General features: G+C 45.7%; 1 protein-coding gene across 1 annotated transcript in view; it reads left to right on the plus strand.

Moving 5' to 3' along the window:
* PAPPA (pappalysin 1) overlaps positions 1–15,462 on the plus strand; it is a 174,176-nt gene extending 158,714 nt beyond the window's left edge. Inside the window, 2 exon segments of the mRNA XM_008499328.2 lie at positions 2,870–2,968; positions 14,143–15,462. Coding sequence (XP_008497550.2) covers positions 2,870–2,968; positions 14,143–14,250 — 207 coding nt within the window. The 3' untranslated portion in view covers positions 14,251–15,462.
* The last annotated feature ends 1,625 nt before the right edge of the window (positions 15,463–17,087 follow it).

Below are 17,087 nucleotides of genomic sequence, written 5' to 3' on the forward strand. Positions count from 1 at the left end.
ATTTGCCCGGAGTGGCAGAATATGGCACAGAGCTCCTAAATCTAACACAAAACTCTAGACCACATTGCTCTGCGACGTAATTTGTCTTGAAGTGAAAGACAGGTTTCCTTCGCATACAAATGTTGGGCCCAAGAGGGTAATAACTCTCCAACAATGTAATAGTTTCTGTCTAGTTGTTCCCTAAATGAAAAGCATTCTGCTGTCAGGGCTTTGAATGTCAGAAGCCGTCTCACACATTACATTCATGCAGGCTGGCTGGGCGCCCCTGTTCTCCAAAGAGAGCTAAAATAACAGCCAGTGACCATTAAGAAAAGCCATTCAGGTGCTGATGCACCATTGGGTATCCATTCTCCTGCTGTTTAAGGATAGTTGCTGAGGCAAACTTTGCAATGATGCAATAATTTACCAGAAGCCATTATTACTGACATGCTTTTTCTCAGCGTTTTCTTCCCTTCCATCACTGTTAATTGCCAGACCCCTCTGCAGCAATAGGAACTTTCTTCTTTTCATCATTCATTCAGCAGTGTCACTGCATCTCAATCCATCATCTCAGGAGGCTTTGCCCAGACAATTGATAATGGCTGCTAGCATCATTTTTGGAGCATAATGCTTCCAGGATCCACAAATGGCCCAGTGCTTATTTGCTGGCATTAAGATTCTAGAAGAAATGTCATCTTCACCAAGCCTTTTTTTGTTTTGTTTTTCATGACTATGGAAACAGAGACTAATAAACCAGGAGGTCAATAATACTGGGCCATTAACCTGATACAATCCCTCATTTTTTTGCTCTAGGCAATCAGAGAGGTAACCTGGACTCTGCTGCAATATGATTTTTTGTCGCTCCCTAGTGGCAGGAACAGAGGTTTAGGAGTCAGCCCTGCACTTCTTTGCTGCTAACTTGGATGTTCCAGCAGAAAACTGGTCCCACTGGACTACTTGTATGGTCCTTCAAAAATATAGGAGCATTAAGATATGCTTGAAGACCTAAAGAGCCTTCACTCTCCACAGCCAGGCCTCCAAGGTCTCCTAAATGTGGGGTTTGCTACCAAATCTGAATAGATGTTATTTGCCCCATTCTTCTCCTCCAAATGACTGACTTGCCTACTCCATGCCAGTATGAGTAAAGGCAAACTCTTTCACAGATTTCTTTTGCTGATTTTCCAGCACTCACTGGTGTACAGTACAGGCATAGGCATGGGGAATTAAAGGCAAAGCTTTCTTGAAAAGTAGGCCCAGCCAGGCAGTGCAAGGGAAACATGCAGAAATCTGCAAAATGTGTTGGGAGATTGGGCAAAGTTGTTGTTTTTTATTACCACCAGGTTGGTATAAAAATATCTCTCCATTTACTCATAACTCATTCCCTTGTAACTCTAAGTATATTAATTAAAATGGAATGGTGTTTGCAAGTCAAAGTCTTCACCTGTATAAATAAGTGAATCTCTCTGGAAGTCAATGGACTTAACCCAGTTTACAGGGACAGAAGCTTCACCCTGTAACTCTTGATTTCCTTGTCAGCATTTGTGGCATTTTCATGTACTTAAACAAGTGACACACAATGAGACAGTGACCTACTTGTAGTCCTGCTCTGGTCTGAGATTGTCACTGCTGGCTGGATTGCCTAGACACTGATAGAATTGTTGAAATGTAGGAAACATCAGTTTTAAGGCTGTGACTGCACCACTCCCCAGTCTCCATGTCAATACTGATGATCATGGCCAGGGCCCTGGCTGGGGAGAGCATGGCAAGGTCTCATTGCTGGTTCTTCAGGTCTCTCTCATCAGGGAGATACTGCAATTGCTGCAAAAACCTCCCTGGAAACCTCCACAGACCTCCCCACCCACTCAGCAATGATGGTTCCTTGTAGGAAACTCCCTGGTGTGTTTTTCACAGTGCAGAATAAATGAATTTTCCAAAGAGCAGATAAAATGGGAATGGCCCCATGAGCCTGTAGGTGTAGGAAGTGTTATGAACATCTCTGCCGAGCATCCATTTTTCTGAGCTTTCAGAGCTGTCTGTGTTTCACTGGCATGGACCTTTTTTAACATCAAGGAGAGTTCTGACTTCCAAGAAAGTCCTTTGTACATGCTGACCAAGAGGGCTCCAACATGTAATAAAGAACCAGACTTCAAGCCTGTTCTTCAGAATTCTGATTATTATTCAGGTCCTGTGCAGCACATAGACAAGTGATCACATGGCACAGACTAGTGACCACATTTTCCTTTTCAAGATGATTTATGGATTTTACTTAATAGCTCCCCACAATGCCCCTCTGAATAATTGCCATTATCCCAGCTCTGAGCTGTGGAATGGAGGGAGATTATGTGCCATGGCCAAGGTCACTCCTAGTCACTGCCAGTCAGAGAAGAAGAGCATGTGGTCCCTGGGATGAGCTCAGACCTCTTCCATTTCTCTTTGTGATATGTTGATGATACTTGTAGCATTGTTAGGAGAACTGTGGTGGAAAGTACAGCTATTAAAAGCAAGCCAGTTTTGCTGCTATACATAACCTTCTTCTTATCCCACTTAGTTTCAGAAGGTTAGCTTAAAATTATCAAAAGATGCCACAATTTTAGATGCCTTGGTGCTGTCTCTAGGCCTAGTCAAATTAATATTCTTGAAGCATCATCTCATGTGGGATGTGAAAAGCCAACAAGGGCTCAATTTCCTTCCATCTAGTGTCTTTTTTTCTTCTGTTTGCTTTGAAGGGAGAGGGGAATAATTATCTCTTACTTTTCAAAGCAGTTGGTAATGTTACAAACTGTACCGCTCCTTCCAGGCTTCATTTCTTCCTCCTGTTATATCGTTTCCAGGTTATATCCATGTTCTCAGCCTTTTCATATTTTTTAAATTTTTTTTTTTCCTTTTTCAGCCTTTCATGGGGGACAACTACTGTGACTCCATCAACAACCGGGCCTTCTGCAACTATGATGGTGGGGACTGCTGTGCCTCAACAGTCAAGACCAAAAAGGTAGGGATGCCCTTTTCAGTGGGAACTCCCTGATAAGTACTGCTTTGCACATAAAAAGGTCCAAGGTCTCAGAAGGACCTTCAACCCAGGCATCAGCTCACCAGAAGCACCAAGTTCTTGTTGCTTCATTTTTAAGTTCTCCCTTGATATGCATGTGCATTTCCCATCATAACCAACCTTGTACCTGTGCCAGGCAGGTTGTTAAACAAAGTTGTCAGGGGTGTTTGTTCCTTCTTAGTGTAAATACAGCTTGACTGTAGGTCAAGATGTGGAGCAGGGCTGAGCAGAGATGTGAAATATCTTCTTCACAATCAGACTACATAGAGCAGGACCTGCAAATCTTTCAAAAGAGACAGTGGGCATAGTTATTGGCAGTGATTTTATAAACATGTTATTTGAGGCAGGGAGAGTGCTCAGGAAAATATAATCTGTTGGTTTTTATCAGACAGCAATGACAGGGTGAAAGGGTAATTATGTGGAAGCAGGATCCAAACTTATTCACACAATGTGTACTTCAGTAACAGGATGCATTACAGGGTATTAAGAACAAAGTACATCCAAAGGAGAGAAGGGACTAGGTATGCTCGTGGAAGGCTAGTTCCAGCAGTAGCTATAAAGCATTGTGTTTTGGGTGCAGTTTCTGCATCCAGAACATATAAACTATTGGCTGCTTGAGCCCAGGGAAGGATCACCCCTCTTTTTTTTTTTTTTATGCTTCTTTAACACTCATTTCTGGCCACTGTTAATAGCAGGAGATGAGCGAGGAAGCTTGTAGTCTGAAGTAGTTCAACATTTCATATGTTTCTAACCAAGGCTGATTTTGAACATGTTTTCCAAAGAGAAGAAAGAAAATTTTAGACTCTGCCATGTGAGATTTTGTGTTGTCTCCAAGATTTGAGTGTTCATGAGAATGAAGAAGATCCAGCTATGTTAAGTGTCTCATATATATTAATAAATAACAAAATTTGAGGACAGAAGGAGCCTGGGCTCAGCATGTGACATCATCCATGTCACCATCTGAGGAAGAAGGTCCTCTTTATTGCAGCTGAGGGACTCAAGACCTCTCTGCAGGGAACAGTTCTTTCTAAGACAGCTTTTGCTGGATGTTTCTTGATTCAACCAAAGATCTCTTACCAGTACAGCACTGTGAGCTTTCTCTGGCCCATCTGGGAGCACTGGGGAAGAGAAGCGGATGTCTTGGCAAGCAGGAGGAGTTAATTTCTCCTCTTGGGAAGAGATAGTTTTCCTAACTGTTCTTTTTGGGATGCTTTCCCCTGTATTAATGTGGTTCCTCTGCAAATATCTCAGTGAACCACATGGTATGAGGGCAGCACAGGCAAGTGAGATTCCCTGTTCCCCAACAGGGAGTTAGGACATGGAGAGCTTGGAAAGGGCTCCCTGCTGAAATAACCACTGCAGAAACAAGCTGAGTGACAGGCAGTGGCCTCATCTTCAGTGTTGTCTCCAAGAAGAGATTCCTATCTTTGCCTGATTTTCCACCTCCTTGGGAGGAGCAGCCCAAGGCACATCTTGTTTGCTGGTCTCACAGCCTCACCAGCTGGGAGGGCAGATCTGGAAATGCCCAGCTCAGCATGGCATAGGTCTTCTCCTACAACAGCCTGTCTGGGAAACTTCATCTCACTGTCACCAGGCTTGAGAATATTGGGATTAAAAATCCCAAGAGGTGCCAGAGGAATGGGCATGAGGTGGCTGGGACGGGACAGACCCAAATCAGTCACCCCAAGACAGGAACTCAGGGCTCTTCATATTGCTGGGGTGGGGTTGGGACTGAAACAAAAGGGATGTGGGTGCTGATTTGAGAGGTAGAGGGATAGGATTAAGGTTAGGGAGTAGAATTTATTGCTGAGTATGGAGTTGAGACAAAATACAATCTGCCCCATGTGTGAACACTTACCATCCAGGCGAGCAACCATCAAAGTATCTGCTGCTTTGCTGCCTTACAGAAATGAAGTGACAACCCAAGAGGGGGAAAGTGCTTTTTAGCCCAGGCAGTTACTGATTTCTGTGCTAACACCACCCAATGCAAAGGGCAGGTGATTCAGAGGTAGGCAACTGATCACATATTTGGTGCATTTTCCCTATGGATAGGAAAGTCTTGAAGCTGTTTTAGAGAGGTCTTCCACTGACTTCACTGGGTGTATCTTCACTGCATCTTCATGACCAGGGGAATGAGACTTGCCTCAGTTCTTTAGAAACCCCTGCCCTGGAGATCACACAGTTTGAGGGCCAAACCACAGAGCCTTTTGCTTCCTGGGCCTGGATTCATCTGCCGTAAGCTCCTCTCTCCCTCCTCTCTTCCAATACACCACCAACATCCTGGGGGCTCAATAAGGCACTCAGGATTACTGGGAAAATAACCTTCTCCTTGGACCTTCCACACCAAAAGCAAGATGCAGAGTCCCAGTTTATTACATTTATAGGGGAAAAGGGGGAACAATAACCCAGGCAGTGGGACCAAGCATCAAAGCCAAAGAGGTGGCAGGCAGCACCTCTCTGCCTGCACAGCGGCTGCCGACACCTGTGGCTGCAGCCTTGGGGCTGGAGGTCTCAGCTCTGTGAGTTGTTTTCCAGTCTGAGGCCTTTGACTGGGACCAGATTTCAGGCAAGTCTGTTCAAATCCGACCCTCCCTTTGAAGAGGTTTATGAGTGGAGCAGTACAAGGAGATATTCCAAAGGGAAAAACAATGAAAGGTGAGAGAAAAGGGAGCTGAATAAAAATACTCTGCATACCAAATTCTTCCAGCACAGTTTTGCCACCTACTTAAAAAGGCACATTTTTAAAATACACGTTGGGTGTAAAAGCCAAAAACCTGTAGGAGACCTAGGGAGGGGGGGGGGGGGGGGCAAGTCCATCTCTCTTAATTCCAATACCAGATGAGGATGTATTTTCATACGGCTGTAGAAAAGAGCGAGACACATTAAAGAGGCTGCTTTGCTCCTTTTCTTTCAGGGTTACATACTATGTGGCATATGTGTCAGTCTTTTAAAGCCCCTGCAAGTTTACCCATAAATGTCTAACATTTATGCAACACCTGTTTTTCTCGCAAAATGTCACAGGACATTTTACAAGCTTTAGATTTATCACCTTTCCACCGTTGCAGCCATTGCTGAGGTGACACATGGTTCACATTTAACAGACCAGCACATTATTTTAGGAAAGAGTTGAAGATTAGCATTGCATTGTGTGAAGATTCAGGAGCTAACAGTCAAGTAAGAGCTGGCTTCAAAGCTTTAATGTCCACAAACTGTCAAGACTTCAGTTTTACTGTAATCCCAGTGTCCTCCCAAAAGCACCGTGAGCTGCACACAATGTTGTGAACCAGGCTGCATGGAAGCAAAATTACTCAGTCCTTCTTGGCTTTAATTCTGAGCCTTCTTATTAATTAACGTAGGTTTTTGCACACTCCTATTTTGCTGTCCTGAAAATGCTCAAGATACTTCCATGCTACATTGACCTAGCCCTGTTTTCCCTTTACATTTGAGCATTAGCAACAAATGACCACGTGCATTTCTGCAGTGAGAGGGGAACAGTGATGTGACTTATCTGACCAACCTCCGACTTATCTGCACTTCTGCTTAGATAGGAAATAATGAGTATTTACCCTGCACTACTCACAATCAGGCTAGAGATCTTAAAAGAAATCATTAAAGAGCTCTTCTGAATGCTACAAATGGCAATGAATAGATTCAGCCACATTCTCAGCATGAATTTGAGGCAACTGCAGGCAGCAAATGGAGAAAAAAGAGACATTCATCAGCTTAATTATTTGTTGTGTGATAATTGATCAGCATCCCCCTGCAGCAGGCAAGAAGCCAGGGCTGGCACAGGGATGAGTGCCACCTGAGGGAGAAGGGACATGTGTCCTGTGATGCCTGATGAGGCAGGTGGACTTTGGGAGGGAAGGGCTGGGGGAGAGCAAGGGATGGCAGCAGGGTTTGTGCTTGGGGCAGAGGACAGGGCTGTGCTCCTCACAGCTTGCCCTGTGCATGACCCAAGAGCAGCTTTGAGGGACAGGAAGGCCATTGCCGGCCAACTTCCAAGGGAGAGAAAGCTTCTGTTGTGTATCTGGAGGGGATAAAGTCTTCCGTGAAGGACAAAGCAAAATCCCATCTCCTTTTAATCTTCCTACCCTCCTGACCCAGCACAGGTTGCCAGCTCCCTTCTGCCTGGCTGCTCTAGGAAGTTGCTTCTTGCTTTGTATCCTGCCGCAGATAAAAGAAGACACTATTTTTTAAAAAAACATTAACTATGTGGCACTGTTAAAGTGAGAAAAATAAATAACCTGGGCATAACTGCCTGTCTCTGGGCTGGCAGCTGCCTGCAAGGAGCTCCTGGGGTGTGCAGTATTGCAGGGAGCAAGGCTGTGGTTATTTCTGATTTGTTTCAGCAAATGTTCTCGCCAGTTGCTGTTCTCCTTCACTTCTTTTTTTCTTTCCCTTTTTTTCTTTTCCCTTTTCCCATTTTCCCTGGACAACGCTGCCTAGAAAGGCCTCACAGAAATCAGAAATGTCTTTCTTTAGGCTCTGCTAATGTACTTTTTTCCAGACTCAGATCACAGATTGGGTTAGCTAAAGATCCTGCAGGCTGGTCCCTGCAGATTCAAATACACAGAATTTGCGGTTTAAAAATTCCCTCAACTTAAACCATTTGAAAGGTTAAACTTTCATCTGTCTTTCCTCTTTGCCTTACTTTTTGATGCAGAAGGGGTAAACCTACAGCTCCCATGAGAAAAACCTGTCTTGCTTAGTTATCACTCAGGTTTTTCCATCAGCCTCTTTGCCCCATAGCACTTAGAAAAGAAAGAGAAAAATTGCCCCTTCAGCCTCTTGACATTTCTGTCCAACACCTTGGAGAGGAAAACCAGCAAGTGCCTTGGCGGAAAACAAATGAGGACTTGCAGTAGATAGAGGACTGTGTGGGATTCATCCAAAGCTTTGCTTATCTAAAAGATAGGCAAGTTATCAAAACCTCTTCAGAGACTTTATGGCCAAGAATTCAAGGCCTAAAGAAAGGAGCTTTGAACTGAGGGGCTGCTGCTGGCTCCAGAAAGGATTTCCAAAGACTGACTCTTTCTCCCAAGAAAGAGGGGGGGTCTGCTGCACTCATACCCTTAAGACTAGAGAAATAACCACTTCTTGGTATTTTTGAGAAATAAGTGCCTTCTTCCATCTCTCTAGCTGCAACACAGACCTGTCTTGGGGAATCTCAGGTCTTGTTCCATTGGCAGAACATGATTTTGAGGCAGTTTGTGCAATTAACAACCTAAGTGTCCACCTCAGCTGAGGCAGTGCTGCTTACCCAGAAGAACTGATGTTCCTGCCGTGATGCTGTTCCTGACAGCTTGAATGTCCCCAGCTGTGTGTGTTTGTCAGCTCTGTAATTAGCTGGTGAGATACAATGAATGGTGGGTGAGCACAGAGGAAGGAAGGATACAATGCAGAGTGTTGCTTCATGGCTCTGGAAGCAGCTGAGAGCTTCTGCGTGCTCCAAGCACACTGGTTCACCCAAGCATGTGGGTGAACTCACACCCCCACGAGCTGTTGGTCATGGCCTCAGTGGATAGCTGTTTGCCATGTGAGGAGCATTTTCAGTCATAGTTGGTTGGGATGGGAGCTTATTTTGGGGCTCAGAGCTTGGTTTCATAATCGTTCAGGGAGGCTTTCCAGGAGGCGATAAATTAAAGGCAATGATGGTAGCAGCACATGTTGCCTATCTTGAGAGAACATTCTTGGCTTCAAGGGACATGGGGTTTCCCACAACATACAGCATTCCCAGAGGACGTGCTAGTGGAGGGTGTTTGCTTTGCTATCCGACCTCAGTTCATTAGCAAGTGTTACAAAAAACAGTGAACAAACCTTCCCTGCTCCACTGCCAGCTATTTGGCCTCTGGGTGGTCTGGCTCCTATTAAATCTTTGATGATTATTTAGACTAATTATATTCATGTTTGCACAATCATTAGCATGAGGGTAGGAAGTGCAGCTGATTGCTGAGCAACTGAGATGTGTGCGGTTTGGCAAACTGGGCTCCGTGGGCAGACGGGGATGCGGGGATCCGTGTGGGCAGGGCTTTCCTAGGGATCCCTGCTGGATTTGGGCCATCCTCCTTCCACCAGTACTGGTCAGGCTGCTTCTGGTTTATACCCAAGAGAGAGAGAGAGAGGAACATCTATTGGGTTCTGTGGATCTACATCTTGTTACACCATGTTGCTGGTTTCAGTGGGGGAAAGCGTGGCTTGTGGGGAGGCAGTCAACAAAAATTTGAGCCTTGAAACTTGCGTGTGCTGCAGAGAGATGAGGTTTCCTCTGAGCTTCATCTTCACCTTTCCCAGGCCCTCTGGAGCAGTGCCCTAGGTGTGAACCTGCATACCAGCCCCGTGAGTTAAAAGGGGGCTCACTCTTCTTCCATTATCTCAAAACTGTCCTGGTGACCTAAATGCCAAAAACCTCTGAGAAGACCCTTACAAGATGAATTTTTGTCCCGCAAGGGTCTTGTCAGGGAACAAAATACTCCCTGGTGTTTGAGTTGGGAGGGCCTCAGGAGGCGTGGGGCTGTGACACTTCCAGGCTTATCTCGACAGTCGGGCTTCACCCGCAGAGCCCCTGTCTGCAGCAGAGCCTCCATAGTTCCAGTTAAACTTGTCTGGGAGATTTCGCAAACACTTCAGGGCTGAAATCTAACAACAGGCTGTTTCCCAACACTTTGCAGCCCTCCTCCCCTGCTTTCCCCTCCTCCTGCCCAGGCCCTTCCCTGAGCCTGGTTCTGCCTGTCCTGGTGCTGCTATGAGCCAGCCCTGAGTGTGCTGGGTGGGAGGCACAGGTCAACCTGATACAAGCCTGTGTGACAGATGAGCTCTGACCTGGCCAGTCCTGTTCCCTATCCTTCCCTGTACCTGTCTGGGATTTCTCTTATCACCATTTCCACTAGCTGCCTATAGACTGGCCTTTCTCAGCAGGGATCTGTCTTGGGATGTCACCAGCCTCTTCAGAGAGATGCCATATAGCGAGGATTTATGTCCTGTCACTCATGTCACGACCTGGATCCCAGTTCTGCACTGCTCTGTTGTATCTTCATCTTTTTTCCCACAGTTGAGAGCATGGCATCAAGGACAAATACTGCCCTGTTTCCACTCTGGAGCTTGAGTTTTATCCAAGGTGTCATCACCTAGTGTGGGAGAGGATGCTTAAGGCTCCCACTCCTTTGTGGACAGTGGAAGTATGGGTTGATACGCTGTGCAGAATGGTTGTTGAGTTAGTCAAGGTGAAGGTATCTCAGATCTCCTGTGTGTTACACCCCAAATGTCTCTGCTGGCCTCCTGCCCAGCCCATAAGCCTACCCCTGCTGCAATTGCTGCTTTAGCTTCAGAATGATGTGCCATGCAGTGCACAGTTCTGGTGTGATGGACTTGAATTAGATAGTGTCTGGTTTCTCTTGAAGGTAGATCGTCTGTGATCCAGTGAGATTCAGGTGTGATCCACATTCCCCTGATCCACACCATGGCTCTGTTCTGGATCATCTCCCGGAAATCTCTCTTTGTGTGTGTGTGTGTAGAGGGAGGTGTGCAGGAATACAGAACTGTGCCTTTTTTGACCTATTTTGGTTAGCCTTAGGAGACAATACCCTGCAATATTTCATCAAGTGACCAAGCCAGGCCCTAAGCCTAATTTTTAACTTTTTCTTTTTTCCCTCCTATATATTGGCCAGGTTTTCTACAGGGGGAGATAGGTGTATAGTAAACAGAGAACTTGGCAGGTGGAAGAAGGAAGAGCTGATTCTTTAATACTGGCTTCGCAGTGGGTATGTGTGGAAATTTCAGTGCAGATCATATATTCTGCTAATGAGTTGTGCTTTCACAGACTTATTTAAAAAATAAGGTGTTAATCTTGGAATATGTATGTCTGGGCTCCACACATAAATGGGCTATCATTCAGAAAAGATTTCTTATTTCTAGTATATCCAGCAGCTTATACATGGATCAGTATTCCCAAGGGCCATCACTGAGCCCAGGGCAAAGGACAGTCCTTCTCCTAAGGAGTTTCATGGTGTCTCTGAGCTGGAAACCTTTGACTATCCCAGTAGATGTGATGTGTGTGTTTGATTCAAGTACCCGTGGAAATCAGGTCCTTGGGGAACTCAAATGTGTATTTGTTGGAGTTATTGTTTGAAGCAGAAACACAGTATTACTGTTAAGGAGAATTTTGTCTTGTCTCATATGACTGTGGATGTGCTTGTTACCCATAGAAATCTCTGTCTTTTCACATAATAGAAAACTGATCTCTGGAGCTTACTGCCATAAAACAAAACAATTCATTTATCTGGACAATAGTGCTGTAAAAATCAAATTGCATAAAAAAGAAGAGAAACCTCTGTAGGGGATATGAAGTGAATAAGGCTGATCTGATCAGGGAGAAACTCTCTTCCGCTCAGGCTCCCCACTGCTGGGACTGCTGCTGAGCCATGAAACTGTCTGCTCTTGGGGACAGAGCTTCTGCTCTTCTGCCCATGACCTCTAGGAGACAAAAGGGTTTGTAGAGGACAACCCACAGCAAGGTGTTTCTATTCTACTGCCTCCTTCTCCCCAGAAACTCTCTGCAATGTAGTAGTGATCTGGTCACCTTTCATTCAGGTTGCTCCAGCACTCAGCACTCACGGTGACACCTAAGAAAGCAAAGGGGAAAACAAGGGACTCACAAGGAGAAATGGGAGGAGAGGGAATGAAGAAAGTAGGTCACTTTAAGGAGCATCATATTTGTGTCAGTTTGGGTTTCTAAGGCCACGAATTCAACACAGAGTAGGCATGGGGAATGTGAGCTGGGATTCTGGAGGCACAGTTGTGCCAGACTTTCACTCTTGGCTCTGATGTACCACAAGTGAAATGATGGGATCTCCATGCTTGCAACACTTTGCACTGTCCCACTCATTCCTGGCCAGCATCAAAGTCCAGTAGGATATCACAGACAATTTCAGCCACTTCACCAAAACGCCCATATCAGGTGTGTGTTCTGTTTTGTTATCCTGTGTTCAATGCAAGGTGTGTGTCCACCTTCTCTGTGAGCCTCCTCTTAGAATGCAGAATCACCTTTGTTAGACTCTTACAGACACAGTGAATTCAGGCCAGGGAGAGGTAAAATCTTGATCAAGGCAAATGAAAGAATCAGGTTCCCAGGTCTCACCTCTGAGCAGTAGCTTCATTGTGCAACAGGGAGGAAGTTAAAATTATTGCCAAATACAGCTTGAACTGAATGATTCAGAATAAAAAATTAAAATAGGGGAAAACTCCAGGCATATTTAAAAGGGTTTTTTGGACCATATTTTGAGTGAAATCAGTTTTTATTTCAAGACATAACTTTTGATTGGAAGTAGACTTTTTTATTTTTATGTCTTGGAGGAAAAGGTCAAACATGAGCTGCAGCAGTGTATCTAAATCCAAATATTTCCTTCTACACTGGGCAAAAAAAGTCAATCTTTTTCATGTATCTTTTCTTTTTTACTTTCCAGTATTTTAATTCAGTCATTAAACAATCCCTCCTCAGCCACCTCCCTAAGCCCCATTGTTTGCAGACACCTCTGCTTTCCTATCTAATAATATTCATAACACACTGATGTGAGGCAGTCCTGCTCTGACTGGCTTCTGTTGGACTAAATGACCCTTAAACTCCTATTGTTTTCTACAGTTTATAAACTTATTTAGTTACCAATCCATTTGCTTTCAACTTTTTTTACCATTTCTTCCCTTTGCAACCTTCACATTTGCACATTTGTAGATTCAGCTTATTCGCTGATAGTTTATTGAGTTCCTACGTCAGCAAAGCTGTGACTTGATGAAGAGTCATCATCCTGTTCTACCTGGAGGCTCAGATTTTCTGGGAACAAATTAAAAAGCAAGAGGAGGAGGCTTTCTAAACCCTGATTTGGGTTTTGAGCATTGGCTATTTAGGGTATCTGTCAGCATCTGCCTTAGGCTCCCCAGTTGCAAAATGCAGATCCACATTCTCGTGTGTGTCAGAGGAAAGAAATGCTAGAGCTGGACGTGTAGGGACACGTATAAAGTTCTAGGTGGAAATGACAGCTCTGTGTTCATGAACGGTGCCTGAGCCACATTCCTAGATGTGCTGCTGATGATACATATGGAACAGGCAGACCAAGACTTTGTAGCCTGGAGAAAAGTGTTTATGGAAGAAAGAGCAAACATGTGGCAGCAAAGCCAAGGGGAACAGACAGAACATGCACGTGCAGCCCTTGGAAGGAGCAGAAAGGAGGGGAATGAGGTCATTTGCCCAGTCTGTGCAGATGGGGGAAATTCTTAGGAATTCACTTCAGGGCAAACAAGATGCTGTTCTTTATGTAAATACTGTGATGCAATAGGCCAAAATCAACTTCCACTAGCCAGGCACTGCAGGCTATTGTTTCAGCTGCTTCCCACGCTTCACCAGAGAGATCATGGGCAGGCAACAGATCATGCAGGTAGCAGTCTCTTATTTAAATTCCTGTGCTGTTCCTCAGTGCACGTTAGCTGTTTTTCTTGACCTTAAACACAAGAGGTGTCTCTCTGCTGGACTACAGCTTCCCTGGTCTCCTAGGTAGGGTTTGGGTCAGTTCCTGCCCCGAGGAACTGAAACCATTCATAATGAAGTGCACAGATGGACTTAGGCACAGCAGCAGCACCCAAGCCATAGGGTCCTGCTGCAAAGTGGTACCCTAGAGAGGGAGATGATGGCCCAGGCGTAGAGTTCACCAAAACCCCCAAGCTGGAGGTAGATAGGAGTGCTATAGGAAGACTGGAGTTGGGACCTGCTGGACCCAGTCCTGTTTGGTGATTGTTTGAGTTGGTCTTGTGAGAAGAGGGGGTTTTAGTTTTGCTGTAATTTAGTGACTGTATCCTTTGGGCTTCTCAGAAGAGCGTGGGCTTTTCAGTGTAAAGTGATCCAAGTGGTAAGCATCCCAAAAAAACCCGAGACTCAACTGAGAAGTACAATGTCTCCCCAGCCAGCTCTGTTCATGTGCTGTAAAAAAAAAACCAAAACTAACATAGCTGAAGAATGCAGCTGATCCCTGAAGATATCATTCAAGAGGCCTCGTTTGTTCTCCAGGGTGCTGTGTACAGGTGTGTACTCTCCTTCATGTGTTTGTGTATTTGCTTTCTTTTTTCCCCAGGTTACTCCCTTCCCTATGTCCTGTGACCTCCAAGGAGAATGCGCTTGCCGGGACCCCAATGCCCAAGAGCACAATCAGAAAGATCTCCACGGCTTCAGTCTTGGGTAATGCCAAGCAACACGGAATGGAGGACCACACTGCTCAAGGCAGGCTAGGAGAGACACCACATCCCTTTTGGTATCGTTTTTAACATTTAGCTGCTCAACTGGATGGCAATTCTGCACCAGGGACCCTTAGAATTCAACCAGTCTGCCTTTAATTTTTGTCCAAGAAGAACTCAAAGTAGGGGGTTATGAATTAACTATATCTTAAATAGTGATGACAAGAATCAAACAAGCACGAGTCAAGTCAAGAAGACTTTCATGTATCAAAACAGCATGTTATGCCCACCTAATTTGACCAGTTCATATCTAGATTCAAGGTGAGAAACAAGCTATTTATGTACACATATTTATAGAAATAAGTAGAGAAAGAGAGACAGAGCGAGAGATTCTGATCAACACAAAAACACTTTCCCCTCTCCAGCACTCACAACTCAGAGCATTCACAGAAGAGGCTGTGTTCTTGGAGGACTCCAAGATGAGCCTTTTCTGATGCTGAATGCCAAGGTACCGCATGCTCGGGGCACTGAGATTGGGATGGGATCTCCACGGGGCTGTGCCTCTTGGCAAGCGACTTGCCAGACGCCCAGCCAGCTTGAGAAGTGGGATGCATCTGCTCCTCACAGGAACGCTAATTCCAGCCACGGAGCTCAGCAGACTGCAGTGGCCTTTCTGTACAGCTCCTCCTTCTCCCCCTTGCCCTCAAAAAGCCAACAAAAAGCCCTCTTGTAGCCTGCTGGGATGTTTCTGTGTGGAGGTGGACAGGTGGTCCCATGGTGGAGTCGGGGGTGGTGGGGGAGTCTAAGGACTGGCATTGAGGAATGGGGATGATTGCTTCTGAGGAGCAGAGAGGGTAACTTACCCCACACTTGTCATTTGAGCATGTCTGCTGCTGCTACTCCTGCTGCTATGTCCCATACAACTCATTTCCTTACTGTGTCAGGACAGGGTGAAAACAATCCCACGCAACCAAACAGTCTGCCTTAAAGCTTACCTACAGCCTGCCTTTCAAACCCTCTGGTATCTTCCTCAACACTGGGGCAAGAAAACAGGACACCAGCTAGCCAAAAGAATCTGCTTTCTGGCACCCAGCCAGGTGGTTCTCTAGACCTCCTCCATCTGCCTCTTATGACGGTATATATCTAATAAATGCTTCAGGCTCCTGTTTTCTCTGGAGCAGGGAAGAAGAGGAGGAAGGGCATGATATGGCAAAAGGACTGCAGGAGACAGTGTTAGAATTTTGGGCATATTTGTCAGTATTAAGGTGCTGGGCTCGGGGGTTGGGCACCTTTAATAGACCAGGAGCTTAGCTGCTTGTAATCTTCCAGAAGGAAGGCCAGTAGCTGCAGCAGACCTCATACTGCCTTGTTGTATAGCTCTATCCTCCTGTTTCATTCCAGGGGGGCACCAAACCCTGAGGGACTCATTTCATCATAGGGTTCATCACATTAAGTCACTGAGGTGCCCAGTGCATCTAGTGCTGCTGCTACAACCCACCCCATGTAAATCCCCCCGTGGCTTGTGCTTCTCTCCTGCTGCTTCAGGCTCCTGCTAGGAAGAACACGTATCCAAAAGAGCATCCTTCCAAGTGTTGAGTCTGACTGTTCCTGGGGACTCTCCTGACTTGTACAATCTACTGGGTAAAGACAGATTGGAAAGATTTTTTTTTCCAGCTCTTGCTTAATTGAGCATTTAGGCACTGGAGCAAGGCAGAAGGGAAATGGGAGGTCATTAACTCATGGAGAAGGATGTAAAAATGAGTAGGAGATCTAGAAATGGAAAGCTGACAGAGTTGCAGGTGCAAGGAGCCAGGCTCTTATCATCCACTGTTGGAGTTTTTTCTGTTGGAATAGACCAGAGATGGATCTCAGGAACTAGAACTGAAGGGCCTGGAGAAGTGGTTGCCATAAGAAGGTGAGGAGCTCTCTGTTGTGGAGCTTCTAGTTATTCCAGAGAAGGTCTGGCCAAGGGAGATATGCAGATGGTGTGGCCTTACCGTGCTGTGCAGGGGACCACAGGGAAGGGAGGTGCAGTGGGATCAGGGCTTCTTCTGTGGAGTTGGGCTGAACATCAACCAGCGTAGAGAACATTGGCAAAAACTTGGCCTGGGCAAAACTTTCATGAAACTTTTGTGAAAAGGTTGGTTCCTTCCTTGTGCTGGCAGTTTGTGCATGTGCCATCTAGCCCATCACAACTTCAAAAGCCTTTCAGACTGCCAACATATGTCCTCAGTGACTCTGGCATCTTAGCATTACTCCTTCTGCTCCACCCCATCAGGGTTTCACCCGAGTAGGGAGCCAGAGGTCAGGTCTTGTATGGACCCTGATGACAGCTCAGTTTGCAAAAATCCTCTTATCAATTGTGCATCTCAGAAGGAGGTTTTCCATCTATTCTTCCCACCTAGGACATCGCCCAAGAGAGGCAGGTCTGTGTTAAGCATTTTTGCCACTTGCCACTGTGGGCTCCCAGGAGCTCAGAGCTTGCTGAGGTGCTTCTTGTGGCCAGGGCCAGCCTCTACTTTCTGAGCTGGAGTCTTTCTTAGCTCAAGGGAGACAGCAGCCTCTTGCCAGCACAGCCTCACACCTCCACACCTCAGCTTCACCCCTGCAGTCAAGGGATGGATGACCCAACTCCCTCTCCCATGGGCAGGCTTTCCATGCTGCTATTTGATTTTTCTTTCCAACTGCTGCATTGGCACTGTTCACCTTCTCCAACAGAGCTGATAGAGCCAGGACCAGAAAGTAGTCCTGCTCTGAGTCATGGGTTGTTTTTTTTTTTTTTCCATTAGGAAAAGATTACTTTTGGGCAAAGCCTTGTCCTCTGTAGAGTGCAGAGAGGGGAGCT

This window comes from Calypte anna, chromosome 17 (assembly GCF_003957555.1).
Source record: "Calypte anna isolate BGI_N300 chromosome 17, bCalAnn1_v1.p, whole genome shotgun sequence".
Classification (NCBI taxonomy): domain Eukaryota; kingdom Metazoa; phylum Chordata; class Aves; order Apodiformes; family Trochilidae; genus Calypte; species Calypte anna.